This window comes from Lontra canadensis, unplaced genomic scaffold, assembly GCF_010015895.1.
Source record: "Lontra canadensis isolate GAN:19392208 unplaced genomic scaffold, GSC_riverotter_1.0 scaffold99, whole genome shotgun sequence".
NCBI classification, from domain to species: Eukaryota; Metazoa; Chordata; class Mammalia; order Carnivora; family Mustelidae; genus Lontra; species Lontra canadensis.
In genome coordinates this window covers 4,295,939-4,323,448 of record NW_022631093.1, presented here as the reverse complement: position 1 = coordinate 4,323,448, position 27,510 = coordinate 4,295,939, and the positions used below count along the sequence as shown (strand labels likewise).

Sequence of the window (27,510 nt, the reverse complement as noted above, 5' to 3'; positions counted from 1 at the left end):
TCAGATCATGATCTCAGGGTTGTGAGATTGAGCCTCGCACTGGTCTCCACACTGGGCATGGAGCCTCCTTCAGATTCTCCCTCTCTCTCCCTCATCCCTCCCCTCTTCCTCTATTTAAAAAAAAAAAAAAAAAAAAAAGACTTAACTTAAGAAAAAACTGCTCACAACTAAGGATAGAGAAGATAAAAGTTATATTAATATAACAAGTATTTACATTCCCTTTAAATAAAGCCTTTGGCTTTTACAAGTATAGGTAGGCCCTACTTCATTGAAAAGCTTAAAAAATTAGAGGTAAACAGATTTTTTTGATGCAGCAGCTTTCTGTTGCCACTTGTGAGTTTATGAGTTAGTAACAAGTCTGGTTCCTTCAAAGCAAATGGGAAATGGTTTGGGCTTTAACGCAATAATTTAAAACCTGGTAATAAATTGCTTTAATAGCATTCTAAATATACATATTAAAAGTAATTAAACTTTCTAAACCTAATGCTTGAATTTCAGACAGCATTCAAGCATTCCTAACTTCACAACCTGCTAACTCTATCCCTTCCCCCTGCCCTGCACCGCCTCAGCACAAGCCCCTCAGCCTCTACTAGCACAAAATTAATTCAGAGGTTCATTTCCATTAGCCAAATGCCAATCCAAACTCCAACCCTGGGCTTCCCAACTGCCCCACCCAACACCCAAAAGCACCATGTGACTGTCTCTGCTCCAAAGGGTGGGGGCTTCACGAAAGAGTGACACCACCCAACCCGGAAAATCAGCAGTAAAACTCAGGGTGTCACTGAGAGCCACCCTGTATTACAGAGGTGAAGCGGTCAGTAAGTGGAAAAGCTACCTCAGAATATCTCTGCTGCCACTTCTCAGTGAGAAAAATCACTTTTAAGAGCTAGTCAAAGCTCCATGAGAGGGGAGAGGCTCACCGAGCCACTGCTGGGTTCCAGTGTGGTACCCAAGGTTGGTGGCCACAAGACCAGAGCCTGAGATGTGTGTGACAATAAACACTGCAAGGCAGCAACGCGGTCAGCACAGAGGCCACAAAACTGCAGACCAAGAAGCAAAAGCTCGAGCCCCCACGCTCACAAAGCTAAAACGTTTCCTCGTGTGAGAAACAGAACCACCACTAACAATTTTCGGAAATAATGTTTGAGTCTTGGCTCAATTGGATAATTTTGTTCTGCACCAAAGACAATTCCATTCAAATTCTCAAAGTCTATGGGTAGATCTGTACTAATTTCAAGACATAGTTTCCTTCTAAGCCCAAAGAAATGAAAGGCAGAAACTAGCAAAAGAAAAAAAAAAATAGTAACAACATATATGAGAGGGTTTGCCATTTTATGAAAAACAAATGAAGAATTACAGTCACATCACACTGATAAACTGAGAGGCTGCCAGTGGTTTTCAGGGCAGATGTAACATTTTAACAAATGTGATTGTTTGTGAACGAAATAATTCTGATCAAAAACTTAATTGCAGCCAAAGTGAGCCCTGGGCTGTGTCACCATAATCCACTCTGACAGGAAGCAGTGAGTGGAGATTCCTACTGTGAACGGAGCACATGTGAAAGGTCAGCTCTGGCCTGGAACTTCAAAACCGTTAACGTGTAAAACAGTGTGCATTAGAGCCCGGAACGGCTAAGCACTGGATTAGCGGATGTCCGCTATGTGGGTCTGATGTGCTTTTGGCAGGTAATGGTTAATTTGTAAATAGGCAATGTATTGTGACTTTCTTCTGTGCCTCTTCCCAACCCTGGTCAGCAGAGCCCACTCTTAATTACAGACCCAGGGTATTACAATATTAGATAGATGACATGGGCTCGTTGTAACAAAGTTTCGTATTTTAAAAATTAAACTTATTTTTTAATAATTTGGTAAGGAAAAGTTGTGTGTCGCTAAAAAGATGAATGTCCGCTGATATAATGAGCAAAAAAATGTTTCATGTAAAATCTACTTGTCTATCCAATAGCAACTATATTATAATAGCCAAAATTTGCCAAGTAAGGATTTCATTACTAGAAATCTAAACTTCACTCAGATACTATCATCTGAAAAAAGTTATACAATGTTGTTTTGCATGGCTTAAAACAAAATTCTAAATAAAAATCCAGTTCTTACCACAGTTTTCATTCCTCAACATGAGATGTTAACTTATGAAAGAATCAGGCTCAACGTGCCTTCTAGGCCAATGCATGCAAAAGTACCTCATACATACTCTGAGCTATCAATTTGGCCCATTTGACTTTAAATTAGCCATTTCTCCCATATCTAAACCACTTCCAGTAACACGGCATTAATAAGAGATAAAAGCTGACACTGTGAACTTCAATTCAGTGATTTTAGGATTTAACTCATTTCTGAGTTGAGAGGAAATAATACTTCTCTTTGACAATAAGGTCTTCCAAAATAAGCTTTATTTCTGTTCAAAATCAGCCTTCTAAGGTGGTGTCTCTCTGGTGCTAGACAGATGCAGCTGTTGGGCCCTCTTTAGGCTAAATCTAGGGATATTGACAGAGGCTCCATGACAAGGCGGCCACGTAGCCAGCACTCTCATGATTCCTATCCCCTTCAAAACATCAACTGACATGTTTAAAAACAAAACCACACACAGGATTCTAAAGGCAGTGGAAGATGGAGGAGAAAAACTAGTGGCCAGCATAATTCCTCATGTTTCCACTTTCCATACACAATCTGAAACCTTTAACATATCGGGAAGATTTGGGATCTCCTCAACAGTCTGCCCCTCAAAGTACTGGGTATTCAAATATACCAGTTTGCTGCTCTGTCCCCAGCAACCCCCTGGCCCCTAGGCCTGCGACACTGTCCCTGCCCCCTGCCCGGAGCCTACAGTGTGGTGGAGAAGACAGAAAGGCCAACCATGAAGACCTAGTACGGAAAGGAGGTAGAAGACTACGGAGCCAAGAAAGGCTGTGAGAGACTGGTGCTGGGCACACCCGTCTTCCCTCTTCACCCCTCTTTTCCAAAGACATCTGAGTAGATACTGCCCTGACAGTTACCCTAGGAGCTGAGTGTATCATAGGTACACACACAGGAAGGAGACGTCATGATTCACCAAAAAAAATATTTTACAAGGCTCCAAACTGGTCATTACGGTATTTTTTCATACTGTTAAGTAACTAATTACACCAGGTAACACACTCAATGTATAATTTTGCCCTCACTCAGAATCATTTCTTCCACTCACCATAACATTTTTAGCCCAATTATTCTTGGCTACCCTTCTTCTTCATCAGTGAGGCTCAAGCTCAAAGAAGCTTACAAAGGTCCCTCCAGAAAGATGAGCAACAAAGCAGAAATGCTTCCACACTGAGTTCCAAACTAACGTGAGTACGCCCACTCAGGGTCAGGAACCCCATGCGGCAGTGCTGCATGCCACCCAACCCACAGGGTCAACACTTAGGATGCTCCCTCTCTCCCAGGAGCAAGAGGATTGCTCAGAAACAGTGCTTATTTCTTAATGGCTTATATTTGTTTACACATTAAAATACTGAATGTCCAGAAAGCTGAATTTATACTTTAATTCAGTTCTGGACAGATGGCTGTATGGCTCAGTCATTAAGCATCTGCCTTTGGCTCAGGTCATGATCCCAGGGTCCTGAGATCAAGTCCCACAAGGGGCTCCCTGCTCAGTGGGGAGCCCGCTTCTCCCTCTGCCTGCTGCGCCCCCTGCTTGTGCTCTCTCTCTTTGACGAATAAATAAAACCTGAAAAAAGGGGGGCACCTAAGTGGCTCAGTTGGTTAAGCAACTGCCTTTGGCTCAGGTCATGATCCTGGAGTCCCAGGATCAAGTCTCACGTCAGGCTCCCTGCTCAGAGAGGAGTCTACTTCTCCCTCTAACTCCCCACCCCAATTCTCTCTCTCCCAAATAAATAAAATCTTTACCAAAACCATTTAAAATAATAATAATAATGATTATTATTATTATTATTCAGTTCTGGACTGTGAGTTAGTTTTCACAAATACAAAGAAATATGTTATCAGCTTCTTTTTAAGGACCCACGTTCAAATGGGAGGACACCAAAGAAATTTATCATTCAATTCTTATTTGTAGAAGCAGATTCTCTGTAACTTGTAAATTATTGTGATTTACAGTGAATCATTATTGTATCCATAAATGCTGGAAAGTTGGTGAACAACATGATATAATGACACCCCAAAACAATTTTAGAACTGCAGGTGCACAAATCATAACATGTGGGAGATGACTCAAAGGATAATGGGGAATAAAACAGTTTAGGAAGGGTCACATGGAGGAGGGAAAGGGGCAAGGGCACACACCCCAATTTTCTAAGATGTCTGTAAAACCACACTACTCATTTATAGGCAGATGCAGTGGGGCAGGCAGGCATGGGCCACAGAGTCAACAGCCACGTTCAAACAAGCAAAGGCAAAATGCTCCGTAATTTACAACAACCCAATCACATCGCTCATTCTTTTGAGGTTAAATGCTACTGACATAAGCTCCACCTGAATCCAATCAATGTGGAGACGTTGAGAAGATTCACACGAAAGGACTAAATTTGTCACAAATGGGTTGGTTTCCGATCTTAATGTAGCCAAGTTGCTTTACTCTGACCTCCATTGAACAAATCAACTTAATGGGCACTAGGAGTGCTATAAAACTTAACAATGGAGTGATTTTTAACTTTTAAAATATAGTTATGAAGCAAAATGTTGGATAGCTTCTACAATACTGGAAATCAAATTAAATCTAGATGTTTTTTAACAGTCTTGACAGATATAATCCTAGTTACCATGTAAATTTATGGTAAGCTGCTGTGATATTAGCCACAGGTGCTACTTTTAATATATGAGCCGCATCTGGCTGGGAATAGAATTTCTCAGAGGACTGAAAATGACCTCACTATCAGACAATGGAAGGGAAAAAAACAAGACCACTGTGGCATATAAAAAGCTGAAGATGTGGTCCACAACTAAATATTTCACATAAAATTCATTTTAACTCTGCAGTTATAGGTTAAAGGATATTATGCTTTCAATATGTAAGAGGCGTAGATATATTTCAGCCAAATAGCCAAAAGATTAAGAACGTAAGACAGTTATGAATGCCCTGGCTACACACAGAATGCTGGTTTTCCAACCTTTGATCAGTGTCAGAAAAATGATGCAAGAAGACTTGAAAAGAAAATTCTTTCATGGTTCCCAAGAACGCGACGTGATTAGACACCACCAAGCCTACCAAACCAAGATGTGACAATTACTGATCTCCACGCAGCAGCAGCTCTCCAGTGCCTGGGCAACATCACTGGCTGTGTTCTTAAACTTCTTTGGAGTCATTCATCATGCCCAAGAAAACATTTTCATCAGGTGAAGTTTTTGAAAAATCACTTCAAGTAATTACCATTCTGAGTTTAAAACCCACAAATATCACCCACAGACAAATACAGGCAGAGAACACAAGTTTCTCCTACCTCTCCAACTCAAAAGTTAAAAGACGAGTATGTAGAAAACACGGGATTGTTTCCTTTTCAGAAACCCTTCCTGAACCATTTGAAAGCCACCATTTGCCAGAGAACTGGCAAGTGTGGAAATGTGATAGAGGATTTACAAAGATTTAATTTCCTATGAAATAACTCTTCCTGAATTAAACAAGCCTTCTTTATCTGGAAAAAAAATTCTCTAAAAGAGAAACATTTCTTTGAAAATATTCCCTACATCATTGCACTAAGCTGTGAGAATGGTAGCTACAAAGCCCCATAACATAACATTTTCCTTCTGACCTTCTCAAGTAACTTGAAAGGGCTTGATTTTTTAGCTTCAGGAGATCAGTTCAATCTAGGTGATGATTTTTCTTTTCATTTTTTCTTTTTTAAACAAGTAACTAGATCCAAACCTGATCTTGAGGGCATCAAGACCCTGAGTATCTTTAACAAGAAGAACCCAGTATGACTCCCTGATGCTTTTGTGACTGGCTGGAAGCAAGAATATGGATCATTTAGAAAAGGTAGGCTCACAAAGCCTCATCTGTGAGATGGTTAGTCACTGCAGAACGGGACTGGTTGAACTAAATATGGCCTTTCTGTGCAATGGAATACTATATAAATATCCCACCGTTAAAAGTCATGAAGTAAAATATTTTACTGACAGAGAAGAATGTTCCCTATACACGAAGGGAAAAAAGCAAGTGAGCAAACTACATCTACGACATGACCCCAAATATATATGCATACATACCTATGTACATAGTCATAAAATACAGATTCACGTATACTGCTTTTTAAGCAGGCAGGAGGATTACAAGTACATCTTGCTCCTTTGTACTTTTTTTTCTTTCCAAATTATAAAACACAGTATGCCACCAGGAAAAAAAAAAAGTTGTATTTTATTAACAAGCTAAACATACCACACGAGTGTAACTGGGAGCCATCGTTCCCAGAAGAGCGAGAGGGGCCTGGCTGATGTCTGTGGGGTACGAAAGCCATGCATACATGTTAAACCCTTCAAGTGAAACCTTGCAGTTTTAAGTAAACAGCAAGATGGAAGAAACTTGTCCTCAAGCTAACATAGCAGAATCTCACTTTAAGACACTGAGAAGTACAACGGCCCTCTCTTCTACACATCTGTATCCATAGCTGTATGGTCAGGGGCTCAGAAAGCTGGCGTCTCTCAGTGCAGGACAAGCTTACCCTCTCTACACAGAGTTCTAATTTGCCAAGTAAAGTTTGCTAATTAGCTGCTCTCTGCAGACCTTCTATCTGGAAGTGACTTCCCTCTCCAGGTACAAGCTGACTTTCATCTGGAGTCAACTTAGGGCCAATAACTGAATGATCAAGTATTAGAAATGAATGCTATCAGGGCAAGGCATGGGGAGCCATATAGCAATTTACAGGTCAAAAGTCAAACAGTACCTGGCTTCTCTTTTCTTCAAAATATAGCCTCCTTTAGGCCCTCCAAAATAGATGTTTTATCCTAAACAAAGAAACAGATTCAACTTTGAACTCAACAGCAGAGTTGTTCATTCAGAGGTCTAAGACATTCGGAAACAAAAAGGCAATCCACATCCTGAATTATTCCACAAACCTTCAAAATCCAGATCTGTGTTAGACAAGAGCTTTGGCCTTAGGGCAGGAAGCCCAGCCTGGGAGGGAAACCCACTGCCTCCTCCTCTGTTAAGTCTGAGCAGGGTCCTTAACTTCCCTCTTTCCACCATGACCAAACTGGGTTACAACACCTAACCCTGTAAGAATGCTGGGAAGCTTCAATGAAATAGAAAGAAAGAAGAAAAGAAGGAAGGAAGACAGAAAGAGAAAAAGAAAGAAAGGAAGGAAGGAAAAAAGGAAGAAGAGGAAGGAAGCAAGAAAGCTACATTATCTTCCAGGTCCCTAACAGAGACCCACTATCACCTACTAGATGCTCAAACACTCCTTAGTTCATAAACATTTCTGTGACTCTCCAAACTCACAAAGACAACTGGTTTGACTGCATTTCAGGTAAATAACACAACATTGAGTGTTACCTATATACACTGGCACCTGGGTGGCTCCATCAGTTAAGCGTCTGACTTCTGCTCAGGTCATGATCTCAGGGTTCTCGGATTGAGCTCCGAATCATGAACCCTGAGTCCCAGGCTCCCTGCTCAGTGGGGAGTCTGCTTCTTTCTCTTCCTCTGCCCCTCCCCCTGCACGTGCTCTCTCACTCCCTCTCTCTCAAGTAGATAAAATCTTTTTTTTTAAAAGTTATCTGTATATAGAACAACCCTAAAGCAACATTTTTCATTTAATCAAAATTTCTAAAAGTAATTCCTGAAAAACGTACCCAATGAATTTATAAACTTTTCTACCTAAAACACCAGGAAGTTACTATTTTTTTTTAAAAGTCAACCAACAGTAGTAGACTAATGAACACAGAAAAATTTAAAAAAAAAAAAGGATCTAGGATTAAAAGAATTGTCTTGAAACAAAAATGAATGTCTAATCAATATTAGTAAACAGGCCTAAGGCAGTCTCCCAGCAAGACACTTTGTGGAAGCTTGGAAGAATCTGCCATGAGCTCTCAGGACACCGAAATTCACAAAAGACAAAAGTTGTGGGTGGCTGAAGCTGTGGAGCCCAAATTCCAAGCGCTAACCTCCATCTCTCATTATGGGAGGAAATTTACTACAGATGCCCATCTGCAGGCATGCCCGTCTATAAGGGCCCCACTTCCTTCTCTGATACTTCCAAACCGCAAGCTGCACAAAGACACAATCAATGCTGTTCTGGGAAGCGCCAGCAGGCCATTACAGATGATCCCATCGTACTCAACTACTTACCGCCAACACCACCAGTCACCATTAGGAACCATCTGTGTCCAAGAGAAAGGAAAAGAGGGAGGGGACAAGTCCCTGGTGAGAAAGGATTTTAGGTATATAAATAATCTGTAGGAGACAAAGAGATGAAAAACACAACTCTCTGGGGCCAAGGGCACTGGCTAGGATCACCTATGGTGAACCCAATCAAGGGACCTCATGTATTCAGGATTTATGTAGGTCTATCTAAATCAAAGCAAACAAGCAAAACACGTACATAACACTGGGCTGGGTACTGTGAGAAATGTACACCAGCACAACCCAAGTCTCTGCCCTCAAGGTGCTTGATTCTTAGGTGGGGAGAGACAAAGGTGAGTAGCTACATCTACCGGCTGCACAATCTAATCGGAACTTAGTCACATTCTAATTCTCCCACCAGTTCATTGTTAATGTGGGCAAACTACTTCACCCCTAAGCCTTGGTTGCCTCAACGCTTCTAGCTCTAATGTTCATCGATTCAACATCAAAACAAGGCTGAAAGAATACCACAAACAACATAACCCAGAATGGAAGAACCAACAAGACTAATGTCTGTGGATACGAAGGTCTGTATAAGGCACCTGAGCAACGCGTCCTGCCTGGGCTCGCCTGTACTGACTGCCATATCATCCAGCCACCCTCACCACAGATGTCATTGATGACATCCATGCCGCTTAATACAGTGGTCATCCTTTGGTACTATTTGGACTCTCAACACAACTGATTTCTCCTCCCTTTTAAAACACCATCGTTAGGATTCTGTGATAGAGTAGGGGCCTGTCTTCCTGTTTCACTAGTAAATCTTCTTCAGTCTTCTGCCAGCTCCTGCTCTTCCTTCCAACCCCTAAAGAAACTGCATCATGAGCCCTCTTCTCTCCTCACATTACACTTTCTGCCTGAGTGGTCTCTTCCATTACCTTGGCTTTTTTACACACATACCTAAGACTTCCCAGCTACCCACAACCCAGACCTCCATTCTAAGTCCCTAACTCAGACATAAAACTATCTTCTTTAAGTTGAAGTTGGGTATCTCCCAGCAACTCACACTTAACAATGTTCCAACCAGAAGACTTCATCCCAGCACCCCCACCATGTTCCCCTCCCATACTTCCCCAGCTTAATGAATGCCACTTCTGACCACCCGGATCCTCTAGAAGTCATTTTTAATACTCCCTTCTCTTCTTCCACCTCACCCATCACCACTCCTCCCTAGTCAGAGAATCTCAGGTGCTCCCTTTATAAAAGTTATGTGTGGCACCACTGGTCCCTGCTCATGTGAGCTCCAAAATACAGCTTCAACCCCTCTAGCTCTCTGCTTGTCCTCTGTCACTATCACAGTCCACAGCCCCCTGCTGGGTCCACCCTAACCGCAGGTCTCACCTGGATGACTGCACAAGCTCCTTACTATTCTCCCTATATGGCCTTTGCCCCCTCCCCCTTCTACTCCATCCTCTAAGAAACGGCATCAGTCCTTCACCTTCCCCCACCTACTTTCAGGATATCATCCTTCCCTTTCCACCCCTCTGAGAGTCTCGCGACAACCTTTCTGCTTCCCATAATACCTCATACTTGACCCCCTAGTCGTCTTCCCACCATCTTTGCTTGCCACTGTCATGGTGCCTGTGGATGTCCTCACAGATGCTTTCCAGTATGTCAACAATGCCAAAAGGAGAGGCAAACACCACTTTCTTCTTAGACTGTGCTCCAAAGTCATTGTCAGGTTTCTGACTGTGAAGATGACGCATAGTTATGTTGGTGAATTAGAGGTCACGGATAACCACGTCAATCAGGAAACTGTCAACCTCAGAGGCAGGTCAAATCGGTGAGGAGTGATCAGCCCTAGATCTGATGTGCAACTCAAAGATCTAGAAAAATGGCTAAATAGGGGTTCCTGAGGGGCTCAGTCAATTAAGCCTCTAACTCTTGATCTCAGCTCAGGTCTCGTTCTCAGGGTCCTGAGTTCAAGCCCAGTGCTGGGATCCATGCTGGCTGTGGAGCCTACAAAAAAAGGAAGGAAGAGAGGAAGGAAGAAAAAAAGGCTAAATAACCTGCCTTTATTCTTTTGATTTCATTGTACTGACAACCTCAGCTGGCATCATGGACCACTGAGAATCAAGAAGTAAACATAGGAGGGAAAATCCGAGGATTCTTTTCCCAGGAATGTAATGCATCTGTGCACATAAAATGCCTCAAGGGACCAAGCAGTAAGGGGGAGAAAATGCATCAGCTTCTCAGTTCCTTAGGGAGAACTTCCGTGAATTAGGTCTTAACCATTATTCTTTCTCATAACACTCTTTTCTATTGGAGGCGCAGCATCCATTCTGGCAAATGGTTGGCAAGTGATTGGGAACTGCCTGAGGTCAAGTTCCAAGTCCACTGGACTAGCTGTGGGGCTTTGGGCAAGTCACTTAATCTAAACCTCGGTTTCCAATCTGTAAAATGAGGAAAACAGTCTCTAGTTCACAGGGTTTTGTGAAGATTAAGTGAATAAACACATATAACATCCTTACAAAATAGTGCCTGGCCCAAGGTTTAAGTGTTCATTAAGTATTAGCTACTAGGATTTTCCTTCATGGCACTTATCATAACTTGCAATTATATAGTCATTGCTTTATTTATGTTCTCCCTCCACTCCCGTATCTAGTGAGCTCCATGAAAATGGAGACAATATCTGCTTTGCTCATCACTGCACCCCCGGGGTCTAGCACAGTGCCTAGACTATGTAATAGCTTATTAGTGCTGGGTGTATGTCAGGAAAAATTTTCTGGAAGTGGGTGAGGTGCAGACATACGAACAAAAGATAGGTCGGATGGAATAAAGAAGGTGAAGAACAGCTTAAATAAAGGTAGGAAAGAAATGAACCAAGATGCTCGAGGTCTTGGCTCCAGCTCCAGCGTTGCCACTGTTTCCTGCTCCCTCTATCTCAACCTGTCTCCCCACTTCTTCAGTGAGGAGGATGACTAAGTGACCTCTTAGTTCTAATCTCTAACAGACTAAAGAGGCCACTGGCAGAGGAATTATGAGAGGTAGGGTTAAGGGCCAGCCTGTGGGCAGCTCTGAAAACCTCTGAACAGGGGAGCCTCGGTGGCACAGTCAGTTAAGCATCTGACTCTTGGCTTCAGCTCAGGTCATGATCTCAGGGTTCTGAGATCAAGCCCTGAGTTGGACTCTGCGCTCAGAAGAAAGTCTGTTTGGGATTCTCTCCCTCTGCCCATAGCCATCCCTGCCCCATGCACACCCTCACATGCTCTCGCTCTCTCTCTCTCTCAAATAAATCTTAAAAAAAGAAAAGAAAACCTCTGAGAAGATGATGTTTTGGGGCCCCTGAGTGGCTCAGTCGTTAAGAGGCTCCCTTCAGCTCAGGTCATGATCCCAGAGTCCTGGGATCAAGCCCCACATCAGGCTCCCTGCTTTGCAGGGGGGGCCTGCTTCTCCCTCTCCCACTCCCCCTGCTTATATTCCCTCTCTCACTGTGTCTCTGTCAAGTAAATAAATAAAATCTTAAAAAAAAAAAAAGATGATGATGATGTCTTGTAAGATAAAATAGGAAGGAAATGGGACTTTCTGAGTAGAGACCAACTTCGTCACAACAAAGCAGCATGGAGACCAACACACAAAGGGAGATAAAAGGCTGTAAGAAAGCTTACACAGGAACTCAAGGGAGAGACAAGGTGAACGCAGACTAGAGCACAATCTTGGGGAAAGACACTGAGTTCTCAGTAACTGATAACCAAGATAGTTCTTCAGTTTTCAGTTAAGGTGCTCAAGAAAATGGTGGCACTGCTGAGAGCAACAAGCAAGTTGGAGGAAAGAAAGGTAAGTTTGTTTTCAGATACTCTAAACCTGAAACACTAAACTGAGGAGAGACAGCACCACAAGAACCCACCTTTCCAATCTTCAGTCCATCTCACTGAACCACACTTAGGGCTCTCATTTCCCCAACAGGTTACAAATAAATAAGAGGTGTCCTGCCCCCGTCCTTGACCTACATACTTCCTTAGCCCCTTCACTCAAAAAAACCTATCAGACTTTTTTTTTTTTTCCGTACCTATTGACCACCTTTCTCCAATTTCCTCTTTCCCCACCCTCCATCTCTGGTAACCACAAGTCTGATCACTTTTTATGTAAGTCCTTTTGTTTTCAGATTCCACATATAAGTGAGATCATACAGTATCTATCTTTCTCTGACTTATTTCACTTAGCGTAACGTCCTCAAGTGGTAGGGTTTCCTCATTTTTTTAACAACTGAATAATATTCCATTGTAATATATACCACATCTTTTTTTTAATGTTTTTTATTTTAATTTCAGTATAGTTAACATATAGTGCTATATTGGTTTCAGATTTACAATACAGTGATTCAAAAATTATAGGGTACGGGTGCCTGGGTGGCTCAGTGGGTTAAGTGACCTACTCTTGGTTTCGGCTCATGTCATGATCTGAAGGTCGTGAGATAGAGCCCTGCGTTGGGCTCCACACTGGGCAGTGAGTCTGCTCAAGGGTCTCTCCCTCTCCCTTTGCCCCTCCCCCTGCTCCAGTGCCTCCTCTCTACCTCCCCCCAATAAATAAATAAATAAACAAGACAGTTTTTAAAAATTCTATGTATCAATGCTCATCACGATAAGGGTAATCTTATTCCCTTCACCTATTCCCCTCACTCCCCCACTTGCCTTCCCTCTGGTAACCATCTGTTTTTTCTCTCAAGTTAAGAGTCTGTTTTTTGGTTTGTCTTTTTTTCCTTTGTTCATTTGTTTTGTTTTGTAAATTCCATATATAAGTGAAATCATATGGTATTTGTCTTTCTCTGACTGACTTATTTCACTGGGTGTTATATTCCCTAATGCCATCCATGTTGTTCCAAATGGCAAGATTATGGCTGAATAAGATTTCATTGTGTGTATATATATACATATATATACATTTATAAACAAGCAATTTATAATATAGGTATGTACTACATCTTATCTGTTCATCTATCAGTGGAACTTAGGCTGCTTTCATAACTTTGCTATTTTAAATAATACTGCAAAAAACATAAGGATGCAGATATCCTTTCAAATTAGTGTTTTTATTCTTTGGGTAAATACCCAGTAATGCAATTACTTGATCGTAGGGTAGTTCTATTTTTAATTTTTTGAGGAAACTCCATACTGTTTCCAGAGTGGTGGCACCACTCTGCATTCCCACTAACAGTGCAAGTTTCTCCACATCCTCACCAATACCTGTTGTTTCTTGTGTTGTTGATTTTAGCCATTCTGACAGGTGGGAGGTGAGATCTCATTGTAGTTTTGATTTGTATTTCCCTAACAATGAGTGATCCCGAGCATCTTTTCATGTGTCTGTTGGCCATCTGGATGTTTTCTTTCAAGAAATGTATGTTCATGTCTTCTGCCCATTTTTTAACTGGATTATTTGGTTTTGGATGTTGAATTTTATAAGATCTTTATGTATTTTGGATACTAATCCTTTGTAGGGTATGTCATTTGCAAGTATCTTCTCCCACTCAGTAGGCTTTCAGTTTTGTTAACAGTTTCCTCCACTGTGCAGAAGTTTTTTATTTTCATGTAGTTCCAATAGTTTATTTTTGCTTTTATATGTCTTCCCTCAGGAGACACACCAAGAAAAGTGTTGCTTTGGCTGATGTCAGAGAAATTACTGCCTGTGCTCTTCTAGGATTTTAACTGTTTGGGGTCTCACATTTAAGTCTTTAATCCATTTTGAGTTAATTTTTGTATACAGTGAAGGAAGTGGTCCAGTTTCATTCTTTCGAATGTAGCTGTCCAGTTTTCCCAACACCATTTGTTGACGAGTCTTTCTCCCATTGCATATTCTTGCCTCTTCTGCCAAAGATTAATTGACCAGGGGCGCCTGCGTGGCTCAGTGGGTTAAAGCCTCTGCCTTCAGCTCAGGTCTTGATCCCAGGGTCCTGGGATCAAGCCGCGCATCGGGCTCTCTGCTCAGCGGGGAGTCTGCTTCCCACCCCCCCTGCCTGCCTCTCTGCCTACTTGTGATCTCTGTCAAATAAATAAATAAAATCTTAAAAAAAAAAAAAGATTAATTGACCATATAATCACAGGTTCATTTCTGGACTTTCTATCCTATTCCACTTCTATTTTTGTGCCAGTGCCCTAATATTTTGATTACTACAGCTTGGTAGTATAACTTGAAATCTGGACTTGTGATACCTCCAGGCTTTTCTTTTTCCAGACTATTTTGACTATTTAGGGTCTTCTGTGGTTCCATACAGAGTTGAGGATTATTTGTTCTAGTTCTTTGAAAACTGCTGCCATTGTTCTTGTTTTTGAAGTAAGCTCTCAAGCAATGTGGGGCTTAAACTCACAACCCTGACATCAAGAGTCACATGCTCTATCAACTGAGCCAGCCAGGTGCCCCTAATTCTGTTGGTCTTTTGATAGGGATTGAATTAAATCTACAGACTGCTTTGGGTAGTATGGACATTTTAATAATACTTGTTCTCTCAACCTATGAGCATGGAATATCGTTCCATATGTTGGTGTCATCTTTGGTTCCTTTCATCAGTGTTTTATAGTCTATAGACTACAGGTCTTTCACCTCCTTGGCTAAGTTTATTCCTAGATATTTTATTATTTTGGGTGTAAATGTACATGGGATTGGTTTCTTAATCTTTCTGTTGCTTCATTATAGTGTACAGAAATGCAACAGATTTCTGTATGTACACTGATTTTGTATCCTGCAACCTTACTGAATTCATTTATCAGTTCTAGTAGTTTTTTGGTGGAATCTTCAGGGTTCCCCATATATAATATAGACCACAACTTCTGTACCCATTCACTTGTCAATGGACACTTAGGTTGCTTCCTTGTCTTAGTTGTTGTAAATAATGGTGCTTGAACATAGGAGTGCCTATACCTCTTTGAGTTACTTTTGGATCATTTCCTTTGGATACAGTCCCACAATATACATGTTATTGGAACATATGGTAGTTTTATTTTAATTTTTTGAGGATCCTCCATTATGTTTTCTAATCTGGCAATACCAACCTGTCAGAACTTTAAGGACCAACTCAAAACTCCCCTTCTCTAGGCAGCCATGCCAGAGTACACCTTCCATTTATTAGTACTTCACATTTTAGTGCCTCATCAATATGAAAATTTTAAAAAATCAACTATCTTGTGTAATTCAGATGTGCTACCTCCCCAATAAAACTGGAAGGTCCTGGAGCACCTGGCTGGCTCAGTCAGTAGAGCATGTGACTCTTGATCTCGAGGTTGTGAATTCGATCCCCATACTGAGTGCAGAGATTACTTTAAGATAAAATCTGGGAGCCTGGGTGGCTCAGTCAGCTGAGCCTGTCTGACTCTTGGCTTCTGCTCAGATTGTGATCTCAGTGTCATGAGATTGAGCCCCACATCAGGGTCTGCGCTGAGTGCAGAGTCTGCTTAAGACCCTCCCTTTCCCTCTGCCCCTCCCCTCTGTGCTCTCTCCCTAAAATAAATAAGTAAATCTTTCAAAAATTAATAAAACAAAATCTAAAAAAAAAAAACCCACAAAAACCTAGAAGGTCTTCTGTGCAGAAATGGAATCATGTACTTTACTTACATTGTCCTCCTTCCACGCTCAGAGTAGAGCTAGTCCCTCAGGGGTGACCAGCTCAAAGACCACGCTATGTTCCCTGATCCCACCAGAGGTAGGCTCTGTGGCTCTCAGTGGGAAGACCACATAGATCCCTGCCCAGCCCAAACTGGATCTTCTCCAGGTGCCTGGCATGCATCCACAGCTAGGGCTGCAATGGTGAGGACAGGGCACTAGAAATCAGTTTGATGAATGATACGGTAGAAGGCCACAATCCTGCCTTGCCAGCTGAGGGCATAGGAGCAAACAGATTCATTAGCAGTGATGGCTGTTTTGATAGGATTGATTTTTAACTATACAATTCAATGACCTGATTGCTCAATAGTGATACCTGGGTTACTCTTGAACAAGTACAGCTTTGTTTGTTTTAGTTGGTGAATAGTGCCTTTCTCAGGGAAGTGTTGTCAAACCCTTTTAAGGTAGAAAGTAATCCAACAGGTAGTCCTTGGAAAAAGGGTATCTCCTAGAAAAAAAAAAAATAAATGTAAAAACAAAACAACTTTCTGTGTCACTGTGGTATCAAAACATGTTGCTGTAGGAATCAGAGATGTGAGTGTGACACCCACTGTGACATGACCCAGAGTGACCGCAAGCAATCTCATGGTCTCGGTCTGGTTCAGGGTCCTTCTGGAAAATTCAGTGAACTAGTTAAAATGGCCCATTCCAGCCTGGATCGGAAGGGCAATACAACAGTAAATTATCTGCAAAATGGGGGAGACGACATACTATTCTGTTTACAGTGATGTAGGGCAAAGAGCAGAACACAAAGACCTCCAAGCCATGGAAGAAGCTCCTCTCCCACCTGTCCACAGTTGGGGGCTGACTCCCTCCTGGGAGCAGAGGGTACCTGGTCACCCCCCAGCCACAGAAACCGTTCTGCACCATTCTACTTGCTGCTAGGTAGAGATGACCAGCTGCGGAGGCTGCTCCTTCACGTACCCAAGATCCGTACTTTGAAAGAGTTGAATATAAGTTTCTACATCACAGCCCTAATGCGCCAAAACTCTACAGACAAAACTCTTGCTTTGCAAACGTGGACACTGTTTTCAATGGCTGTACTGAAGCAAAAGGCTGGTATGAGCAAGACCAAAATACATTGAAGTTATTATTTGAGGTCTCCTTTAAATTATTTTCTGTAATTACTGAGCCAGCAGTCCATTGTTATTAATTCATATTCAACCTATTTAAGCGGTCCCCCAATGCAGGTGGAAAACAAATGCCTCGGTAATTTCCTAACTTTTGAGTGTTATTTTCTTGTCAGTTAAATTTAAAGCAACCCATTTCTGACCACATTATACCAAGTTAATCTCATTTAAAGTGCTTCACAAACCCTAACGGCTATGCTCAGGTTTTGTACTAATGAAAGCAATTTACATAAATGAAATTTATGTCAATGCATTTCACGAAAAATTTTTTATTTTATAATAACTATAGTACTTATATGATAACATCTGTTGATATTCACAGTCTAAAGCTGGCAAAGATTTAAACCCACAACATTTTCCATGCATCATGTACATTATCTGTGAAAAGCAATAAAAAAAAGCAATGAATGCATTAATCATACCAATATCATCTGCAAAGCATAAATCTGAAATACCTTTCACGTCAGCTCAAACTGCTTTTTATTTTTTATACACCTGATTTTATGCCATCTGTAAAAGGGCAAGACAAAGACTGCTGAGGAAATTCTATTTCTTGGCTATTTGACTTTCACAGAATACTTTGGCTACGTTCTGTAAACAGAAGATTTACTATATGACTAAGAAAACGCGAAGCAGTTGAAAGTCCACTTTTATGAAAGGCCGGGGTAGCAGCCCCAGTGTTTTCACGCCACACCGTGGTGCCATATTTGCATGTTGGACACCTGTTTTATATTTCCCCTTGTCTGTCCATTACATGCGTTTTCACAAATACACATAGGGCCTAAACCCATTTTATGAGATAAACAGCAGAAGCAAGATGCCCAATGATACCTTTTTAGTCTCTAGTTTCGCTCCTCTGAAGGACACCAACACTGCTGTCCCAGCTACCGCCCGACACCACGAGCATCATCTGCCCACAACTCCCGGGAGCCCAGCATGAATACACCACACAGAAATTTTTTTTAAAGATTTTATTATTTATCTGAGAGGGAGAAAGAAAGAGCTAGAAAGCACAAGGAGGGAGACCACCACGGAGAGAGGCAGGCGCCCCGGGGAGCTGGGGGCCCGACAAAGCGGGGCCCGTTCCCAGGACCCTGGGATCATGACCTGAGCCGAAGGCAGACGCTTAACTGACTGAGCCGCCCAGGCGCCCCACCACGTAGGTATTTTAATTAGCTCCTCCAATGTTAGGTAAAGTTTGCTCAGATGTGTTGCTCTCCATTCCAGTGACAACGAAGGACGCTTTCTGAGGTTTCAAGTCAACGGCAGCCACAGAACCCATCAGTGGGTACAAGTGACGCCAAGGCCACCGTGTGCAATAAGCATACCGGTTTTCACCTGACCTGGTTCCCAGACACACAGACAGGAGCCTCTATGGTAACAGCAAAGGACACTCTCTAAGCTACATGATGAATCAGCCTTGGGAACACCCTCCTGGGAGTGTTCCCCTACCTTCAACAAGCAGGGTACGTTTCCACTTTCAAGAGCGCTCAGATGTGACATTTCTATTATTGCATTACTGACTCAGAACTTTGCACCGAGTTTTGGCTTACAACAATGAACAATGAAACGTGAATTAATTTTTCCACAATGGGAACTGTTGAGAGCCCTGTCCCACTGAGGACTGTTAAGATTTTCATTAACAGTTGTCTTTCTTCTGGTATCGAGCTTTTGACTTCACTAAGTGTTTCAAAATGTTAACCATAAGCCTATTATCAAATCCCTCAATAAAACATTTTTATAAAGTAAGTGAGCAACAGTAACTTTCAACAGCTCTACAGCAGGAGCTCCAGGGCACAAGAAGGGAAAGATTTTACCAACCCCAAACTCACATATGGTGCTACTGCTGCTAGATGCACGAAATGGTGTTCCTTGGCACCCCACCCTCACGGCCCCGCCACTCAGAGGGCCCCTCCCCACACCCCACCCTCTCAGCAGCAGCAGTTACAGCAACCGCAACGTGAAGAACAAGAGGCCAAACAAACGAAGCTCAGACCTTGCCTGTAAGCTGTACCCGAGACCCGCTATGCAGTCGAAAAGGGCCATTTTTGTAGGTCAAAATGGGCTGAGGGTAAGCCAGGTCCTATGAGTCACTCTAAGAAAATCAAATGCTTCAAGGGCCAGTCCACTGGAGGCAGCCCTGGTGGGCACAGGAGCTCCTCTGCGAATGCAGGGAATCCCAGGTCCTTGTCGCAAGGCTGCGTCCCCTTCTCCTGAGTCCAAAGTGTTCTCTGTTACCAACTGGAATCTCCTCGTAGCCTCCTCCTGGAATTCTTCATTCACCCAAGAGATACCAAACCAGGTGCGGTGTCCCATGGCGGCTGCTGGCCTATTCCCAATACTCGCTCCTCTCCACCCTGAACAAGGGAGGCTCAGCATCCCTGAGGGAGAGACGGGGAGCCTTCCCCTGGGGCTTGAGCTGCTGCACAGCCACTCGGAGCTCCTGCCCAGGAGGGCTCCACCTGCTGGCATCTGGGATAGCTGTTTCCTGGGTTCCAGAGCCTCACCTTCTGCACCTACCTCCAAAGCTTCAAACCGCACCTGATTCTGGAAGCTTCTCACTTGACCTGACTCATAACACCTAATAAAATTTACCTTTATAAGACATGTACCCCGCGTTTCTAACAAGACTTCTTGTTCTTTCCATGCAGGCACCCTGCAGTTGCCAAACACCTAAGAATCAGTTTGTCTCTGAGAGACCTCTCTCTCCTTAAGTCTACAAGAACAGAAGAAAAGCATCTAGTGCTCATAAACGTCCTCACAAATGCCAAGCCCACCCTGTGTGAGCCCAAGCGCTCCAAGCACAGACACCTGTGGCTCCAAGTCCAGGCAGTGCTATGCTCTGATGGCTCAAGGAGGCTCGCTGTGCCCATCATGCTGCCCCTCGACCCTCCACACCTCCCCCGGGGAGACTCAGCGGCTCCTGGCCACACAACCTCTGCCCCGGAGGCCACCAACACTGTTAGAACCCCTTGGGAATTCTGCTCTTACAGTCTGTAAATATTTGCACCCATCTGAGCTATCAAATGAATGCAGACCATTTGGAACTAACCATATCCTAGAATAAAACCACTAAGAGAAAGAAAGTTCCAATGTATTTTGCTGGCTACTTATTGTTATAGTGAAACCTAGAATAACCCAAAGCTTTGAGAATTAGGTCTCTCACCCAGGGTCACTAATTTTTCTCCCTCCCTTCCTTCCTTCCTCCCTTCCTTCCTTTCTTAAAATTTTACTTGAGAGGTAGAGAGAAAAAATAAGAGAGAGAGAGCATGAGCAGGAGGAGGGGGAGGGAGAAGCAGCCTCTCCACAGAGCAGGGAGCCCACCTTGGGGCTCGATCCTAGGACCCTGGAATCATGACCTGAGCAGAAGGCAGGCACTTAATCCACGGAGCCACCCAAGCACTCATGAAAAATGTTTCTAAAAGGTATGGTTCGTTACCTATAGTAATAAGAGAAATGAATTCTAACGCAAATTTGTGACACCATTTCATCACACATTCTACATTAGCAAGCCCTTTAAAAACAGTAACACCCAGCAAGTATAACCTTCCTCCTGAAGAATTATTGTAAGTAAAAAGACGATGTAGAGAACTGAAAAATGTCCATAACCTATTAAAATAAAAAAGAACAGAATTTTTAGCTGTATGTTCAGCTCAGACTTTTAAAAATATATACTGACATCCAGTGTGGGCTGAACTCCACTAAGGGAAAGAGGGGACCAGTTCGGACAGCAGCTCCCTCGTTTCCAGAGCTGAGGCCGGGAGAGGTGCGGCCACTGCCAGGAACACCTGGGGCACGGGGGCCTCCCCAACTCTTGCTAAGGGCAGGACCGCACCAAGGGAGACCTGGCCTCATGGAACTATGCCTAGGCACATGGAAGTGCCTCCTCACAACGGAAAATTCTACGCTAACATTCTCACTATCCATTTTGCACACACACAGGATAATATCTAGAAGATAAATTTCTAGATTCGGACAATGGGTATGTGCATTTTAAAAGTGGATACACAGGGCGGGGGGCGCATGGGTGGCTCAGTGGGTTAAAGCCTCTGCCTTTGGCTCAGGTCATGATCCCAGGGTCCTGGGATCAAGCCCCTCTTCAGGCTCTCTGCTCAGCAGGGAACCTGCTTCCTCCTCTCTCTCTGCCTGCCTCTCTGCCTACTTGTGATCTCTGTCAAATAAATAAATAAAATCTTTAAAAAAAAATAAAATAAAATAAAAATAAAAGCAGATACACACTCCCCAACTGCCCTCTAAGAAGGTTATACCAATGGACAGCCCCACCTCTTGCCTCAACGTCTCCCACATCACAGCCCCACCTCCCTCCTTACCAGCTAGATTCCAAGTGCCAATGTTTTAATTCCTGCCTTTACTTATGCATTACTTCCCTTGCCCCTCAGTTCCTCCACTGGACTCAAAACCTTGGGATCATCCTTGACTCTCTCTCCCCCCGCACCATATCCAATCTAACAGCAAGTCTTGTTTGTTCTCTCTCCAAAATATACGAGGAATCCTACATTTCTCTTCACTGCCATTTGCTCATTTGCTTCTTGTCTATCTTCTGAACTAGAACAGAACTACCTGAGCTTAGACTTGTGCCTGGCACAGTGAAGATGCTTCATACATATTTGGTGAGTGAATAAATACCATTTTTATAATAAAAGTCAAGCTGGTTTTTAAAACCATCACTGCATGAAAAGTACTATGTTGTGGATAAACTCTATCCGAGGAAAAAGACTAGAAAATAAACACTAGATGAAAGAAGTTGCAATGGGACTTTTTCTCAATGTACAACATCCTATTTTAGCGTTTCCTATTATTGTTTTATAATAAAAATGAGGATCTTTTCTGTCCTAAATAAAAGGTTAGTGAGCATCTATGAGGAAGAGAGGGTCAGGACTGTAAGCATCGGCTGTGAAAAAGAGAAAGGTAACTCTGAGAGCTGGAGCTGGCCTGGCGGGTGCACCAAGGCCCTGGGGTTACACACGAACAGCAGACAAGGCCACTCCGCAAGTAGGATGGATTCAAACAAAAACAAGACCGAATGCGAGGTTAAGTGAACACAGACAAAACATGAACACTGTCCACACCACAAAGCACCAAACATCCCCCCTTCCCAGCTAATGAGTGAGTGTTGCTTCTCTGCCCACTTCAGCCTTGGCCCCACTTTAGTCTACCCTCCCTGCGGGTAAGATGGATTAAAATAGTGAAGCACAGAACTGCCCATTTCTGACAGCGTCCAAACCAGACCCAGCAATCTTCCCAACACCATCAGCTCCCTAATACGCGCAGTCCACCTCTTGCTGCAACAAGCAATTCAGCCCCACCTGCTCCAAGAAGCCCAGGGGTGGTCCTAGTGATCTTGGGCGGGTGGGCAATGACAGGTGTCACGACATCAGCTGCAATTACCGGCCACTGGGCATGCAGAAGCCCTAAGAGACCCAGCTGGAAAACTGACCCCAGGAGATAATCTCAGGGCTGGTTCTCTGAATACACTCCCTGATTTTCTTGTCATCTGCCTCTTTTTCCTAAAAGCTGAGTGAAGAAAATAAACAAAATTTTTTTTTTAAATCAAAGTAATAAAATGTCCCAATGAATAGTATTACAATTAATCAAGGATGCCCTGCACAGCTTCTCTTTCCTCCCATTTCTGAAAGTCGCCCCAAGCACAGGGTTAGCGGGGGCTGGATGACTGACTCTTGGGCAGAGCCCGAGGCAATGCTACTCAAATACTTTAAGCCACATGTTCAAGCCCAATAAATTAGCCCAGGCTTAAAGAAGTCAGGCTGTACACATGTAAGAATTTTAATAAGCCTGGAAAATGCTACCTAGAGCTTATGCACGAGCTTACTGTACCAATGGGATTCGCTGCCACCAGCCACAGAGTGCTAAGCCCCTGACAAGAGCTGTCAAGCACATGGGGCAGCAGGGACAGGGAGTCGGCTTGGTCTAGGTCTCCTCAGGAGCTGGAGACTGAAAGCAGAAGGCTGGCAGCCAGATGGATGGAGAGCAGAAGAGGGCACACAGCTCAGTGGAGCCAACAGCATTTCCTAGGAAAACATGTCGAAGGTTTGTTTGGTGGAAACCTGGTCCTCACACACCCTTCCAGAAACTAGCAAACACTGTAATCAATGTCTGCATTTATCAAATGCCTGTTTGTATCCAGAACTGTGTTAGCTACAATAGAGAGTTATTGAAGCAAACATGGTCTCTGCCTTCTAGATGCTGACACCTAATATAAATAAAAACAGTAAATCTGTCCAGAGGATTACCAAACTCACTGAACAAACACGAAATAGTCAAAAGCACCGACCTTGTACAAATGTTGTGAGGTAAGAGCTGCAGAATAAGTCATGGGAGATGACTCTCTAAACAGGGCGGGGCTCTAATGGAACAGTCATCTTGTTAAGCTGAGTCTCCAAGGGGGAAGGTCAGCTTTTAAGAAAAGCTGCAAGGGCTGGGGTAAAACGAGCCAATCAGAGAAAAGCGTGAAGCTTGGGGCCTGAATTAGAGAATGAAATACATGTACACAGAGAAAGAAAACTTGACAAGCATCCAAGAAAAGTAGGGGGAATCAGTCGAGCAGGTGTATGTTTCTCTACTGCTGTTCCTCAAGCCCTCTTCTGATACACACAAGAAACTCACAGATCCTTTTAATGTTATTTAAACTTTGAAAGGAAACTAAATGTCCTAACCCACACCAAACCAGAGGGTTCAGAATCTGATTTTCCATATGACAAAAAACACTCCCTTCCCCTAGAGCTGGGACTCACCCAGCTGGATGGCAGCACCTGTCCACAAGGACAGTGCAGCTGTCACTGACATCTCAAGGATCCACACGGGACCAGACCACCAGTAATATTATAGAGCCGCAGCCTGAGAGGACACAGACAGACCAGGGTACTAGCAAGGATATGTCATATTTACCTGATTAAAATTTTTGAAGGAAAATTCCTTGTAGATGGCATCTCTCTCATGTAATTCTGACCATCCTGCTGCTTTCAGGTCAAGGATAACTTGGTTCCTCTCCTCTGCTGTCAAATGGCGAGCATCTGCTGCCTATAAAAGAACACACGTAATACCTGAAATGTAGAGATTCAGTCAAACTCGAATGCATAGCCCTTTCCCTTATGGAGAGATGCAGAAAAACACCTTAAGGGCAACAATCAGTGACCATTTTGGATTCCTCTATTCTCAAAAAATAGACAACGAGGCTAGCTCCATACAAAATAAGCTGCCTCCATGCTAAGGTGTCTCACACTTACTGTTGCCTCACGCTTCACAATTCTGTGTCTCTGGTTTATCACAGATACAACCATCAACCATTACCATTGGTCATCTTACCACAACCGTATTACTAATGGCCAGCATGCCCAGATGTGGGAAATTCGGTAAGCATACCCATGCAAGGAGACCCTGCAAGTCCGCTGTCAGGGCCCAAATTAGAACTCAGGGCTCTATACTCCTGGTCCAGTGCTCTTTGGACAGTCCCACATACCGTGGTGTTCTTCACTGCCTACTCACATGGCTCTTAACTCTCTGGGTGCACTATCCCCTTTCTGATGAAAACTAACTTCCAGGGGGAAAAACACAATCACACACTTAACACAGGATTTGGGAAAATAACTTCTGTGGGTCCACAGATCCTCTGCACTACAGGCAAAAAGCCCTTGCCTTAGTACAGTGAGTTTTTCCAGAATACCAGTAAGACAGATCCCCCCAGTCTGGCCAGAGCACTGTCCACCTTGTTGCCACACGCACCCTGGTGATGAAACTCACAAACCCAGAATCCTGTTGGCTAACATGCCCCCACTTCCCATGCAATTTGTTTTTTAATTGAAAGAACTCTATACATCATGGCCAGAGAAAGGAGAGGACACTCTAGCAGAAGTCAGAAGAGCTTTGCTCTCGCTCCAGCATAAATGCCAACCAATATCTCCGACCATACCTATTTGCAGGGCTACTGAAGGATCAGGTAAGAGAAGGATTGTCACCCAGAAAGACAAAACATATTATAAAGGGCTCCTCATCAAACAGCAACTAGGGGCTTAGCTGTATCCCCTACCATGAAATTACAACTCATTCCCACTTCAGAAACCCTGAAACTGTTCATCACTGACATTAAAGTAAGTAAAAGGGCAGAGTAAGTAAAACTACTTTAAGACAATTTATTCTGGTACACCTGTCTGGCTCAGTCGGTTAAGCATCTGCATTCAGCTCGGGTCACGATCTCAGGGTCCTAGGATCAAGCCCCACACCAGTTTCCCTGCTCAGTGGGGAGCCTGATTCTCCCTCTCCCTCTGCCTCTCCCTCTTCTCCCACTGGTGCACATTTGCTAATAAATAACTAATATCTTAAAAAAAAAAAAAAAAAAAAAAAAAGGACAACTTATTCTAAGAAGAGGAAAAAAGGTTGCTAATGAACCAATTTTCTTGTCTCTCTTCCTTGCTAGGTCAGCCACCCTTCTCCATAACTAACATAAGAAAAAAAAAAGAGGGGAAAAAAAAACCCTCTTAATCAAATAAAAACATTTGAAGACCTGCTATCAAAAGCACTTAAACTATTAAGATCCAAAACAACTCTTCATTACTCTTACCGTGACCTGTTATAGGAAATAATCTAAAATTTTATTAGTCCTTAAATATGTTAAGTCAACTCAGAAAAGTATGGAAAAGAAATTAAATTATGTGTCCACTCTGAGTAGCTGCCAGGAAAACTCTTAACCATTCTGTGGGCAGTGCAGCAGTCACCTGGAGTGAGTGAAACACGCCCCCTGCGCTGTTTTCCTCCACATTCTCCGCCATGTACATCCCCAAAAAGGGCAATGGTATGCACTCTGTGCTTACCACAGGTGTCTGCCCAAGAACAGGGACCGTGTCCCGGGCTGTGAAATGGAGCAACTTCATCTATGAAACACAAATGGTCCCCTTGACGCACCTTCTGCAGAACCCTTTATGATGGGTTTATTTTTTTTTTCCCTGTGGGAGATGGGGGTGGGGTAGGCAAAAGTAGAGGATTTGGAGAGAACAAAATTCATCCAAGGCCTCACTTGGTTACTTTCAGCTATGGGGATGCTGAACAAATCACTTAGCTTCTCTCAATACCAGTATCTCATGTCTATGGTGGGGGCATCACAACCTCTACCTGTCGACACTTTTTTAAGATTTTATTTATTTATTTGAGAAAGAAAGAGACCACAAGCAGGGGAAGTGGCAGAGGGATAAGAGAACCAGACTCCCTGCTGAGCAGGGAGCCCAATGTGGAACTCAATCCAAAAACCCTGGGATTATCACCTGAGCCAAAGGCAGACACTTAACCGACTGAAACACCCAGGCGCCCCGAGATTTTTTTGAGAGAGTTAAATTTAAAGAGATCTTGAATGTGAAGGCACCCAGCATTAGACCCTGGCACGTGGCAGCCTCTCAAATCCTGTTTGTTCATTCCTCTGAACCCCGTATTTTTACTTAATCATCAGCACCTTGGGTACAGGTATACCCTGGGACACGCTTAGGTGACAGTAAGCACTGAACTCGCGCTCTCACCTTAGTGGCCACGAAACTGTTCACCTTCCTCCACCATCGAGCTGTCTTCAATGTGTCCTATTAAAGACTTTCAAAGAGCCAAGGGGCTCCAGCCAGCCTCTTAAGATGAAACACGAAATTTGATACAACATTTCCCCACTAGGTGGTGCTGCGTGTTAAAGCTTCCCCTCAGTTAATGTATTCCAATATATTAATTTCTGATGCCAGAAAAATGACGAAACTCCCCGCGGAAGAGGAAAGAAGTATAGATTTGCCTCCCCCGAATACGATAATTTGCTACTAACTCCTCCCAAACATCACAGCAAAACAAGTGAGCTAACTCCGCGCTGAGCCAGCGGCTTTTTGGCGAGCGCGCCGCGCCTTTAGTCACTTCAAGTGACCCTCAGAGTCAGACAGCTTTGCAGCTACTTGTACTTTCTTTACACAAAACTCGTCCTTGGTTTTCTTCCGGCAGGCAGCTTCGCAGACAACGACAAACGATGATGCTGCGGAGCCCCTGTCTCCGGCCAGGCGTCTGGCAGGTGCCCGGCGCCCGAACGCTGCTCCCCGAGGTCCGACACCGAAAGCCGGGCCCACTGCGGGGTCGGCCCGGGTCCTTCCCCCACGGCCACCAGCCGGCGCCGCGGGGCCTCGCCCTCCTCCCGCACCGCGGGCCCCGGCACTCACCGTGGCCGAGAAACTCCGGCCGCGGCGCCGCAGCGTCGCCAGGAGGAGCCGCGACAGCCCCAGCACTCCTAGGGCCGCCGCCATGGCCGCCGGCCCAGGGCTGCCCGGCGCGCTGCCTGCCCGCAGCCCGCAGGCGTCCACCGGGCGGGCCGGGAGCCGGGAGCGGTGCGGGTGACCCCCAGCCGCGGGCCAATTGGTCCTACAGGCGCCCGCGCTGCCCGCCCCGGAAGGTCCCGGGAGCT

General features: G+C 43.8%; 1 protein-coding gene across 3 annotated transcripts in view; it reads right to left on the bottom strand.

Moving 5' to 3' along the window:
* The window catches only part of PCBD2 (pterin-4 alpha-carbinolamine dehydratase 2), a 50,188-nt gene extending 22,678 nt beyond the window's left edge, over positions 1-27,510 (bottom strand). The window contains exons 1-3 of one of the 3 annotated variants that reach the window (XM_032837600.1): positions 27,269-27,510; positions 23,988-24,119; positions 6,379-6,437 (exon numbers count right to left, since the gene is read on the bottom strand). In XM_032837600.1, coding sequence (XP_032693491.1) covers positions 6,379-6,437; positions 23,988-24,119; positions 27,269-27,352 — 275 coding nt within the window. In that variant the 5' untranslated portion in view covers positions 27,353-27,510. Of the gene's footprint in view, positions 1-6,378; positions 6,438-23,987; positions 24,120-27,268 lie in introns of those variants that run through there. The other 2 variants (XM_032837599.1, XM_032837601.1) reach the window with 2 other exon arrangements.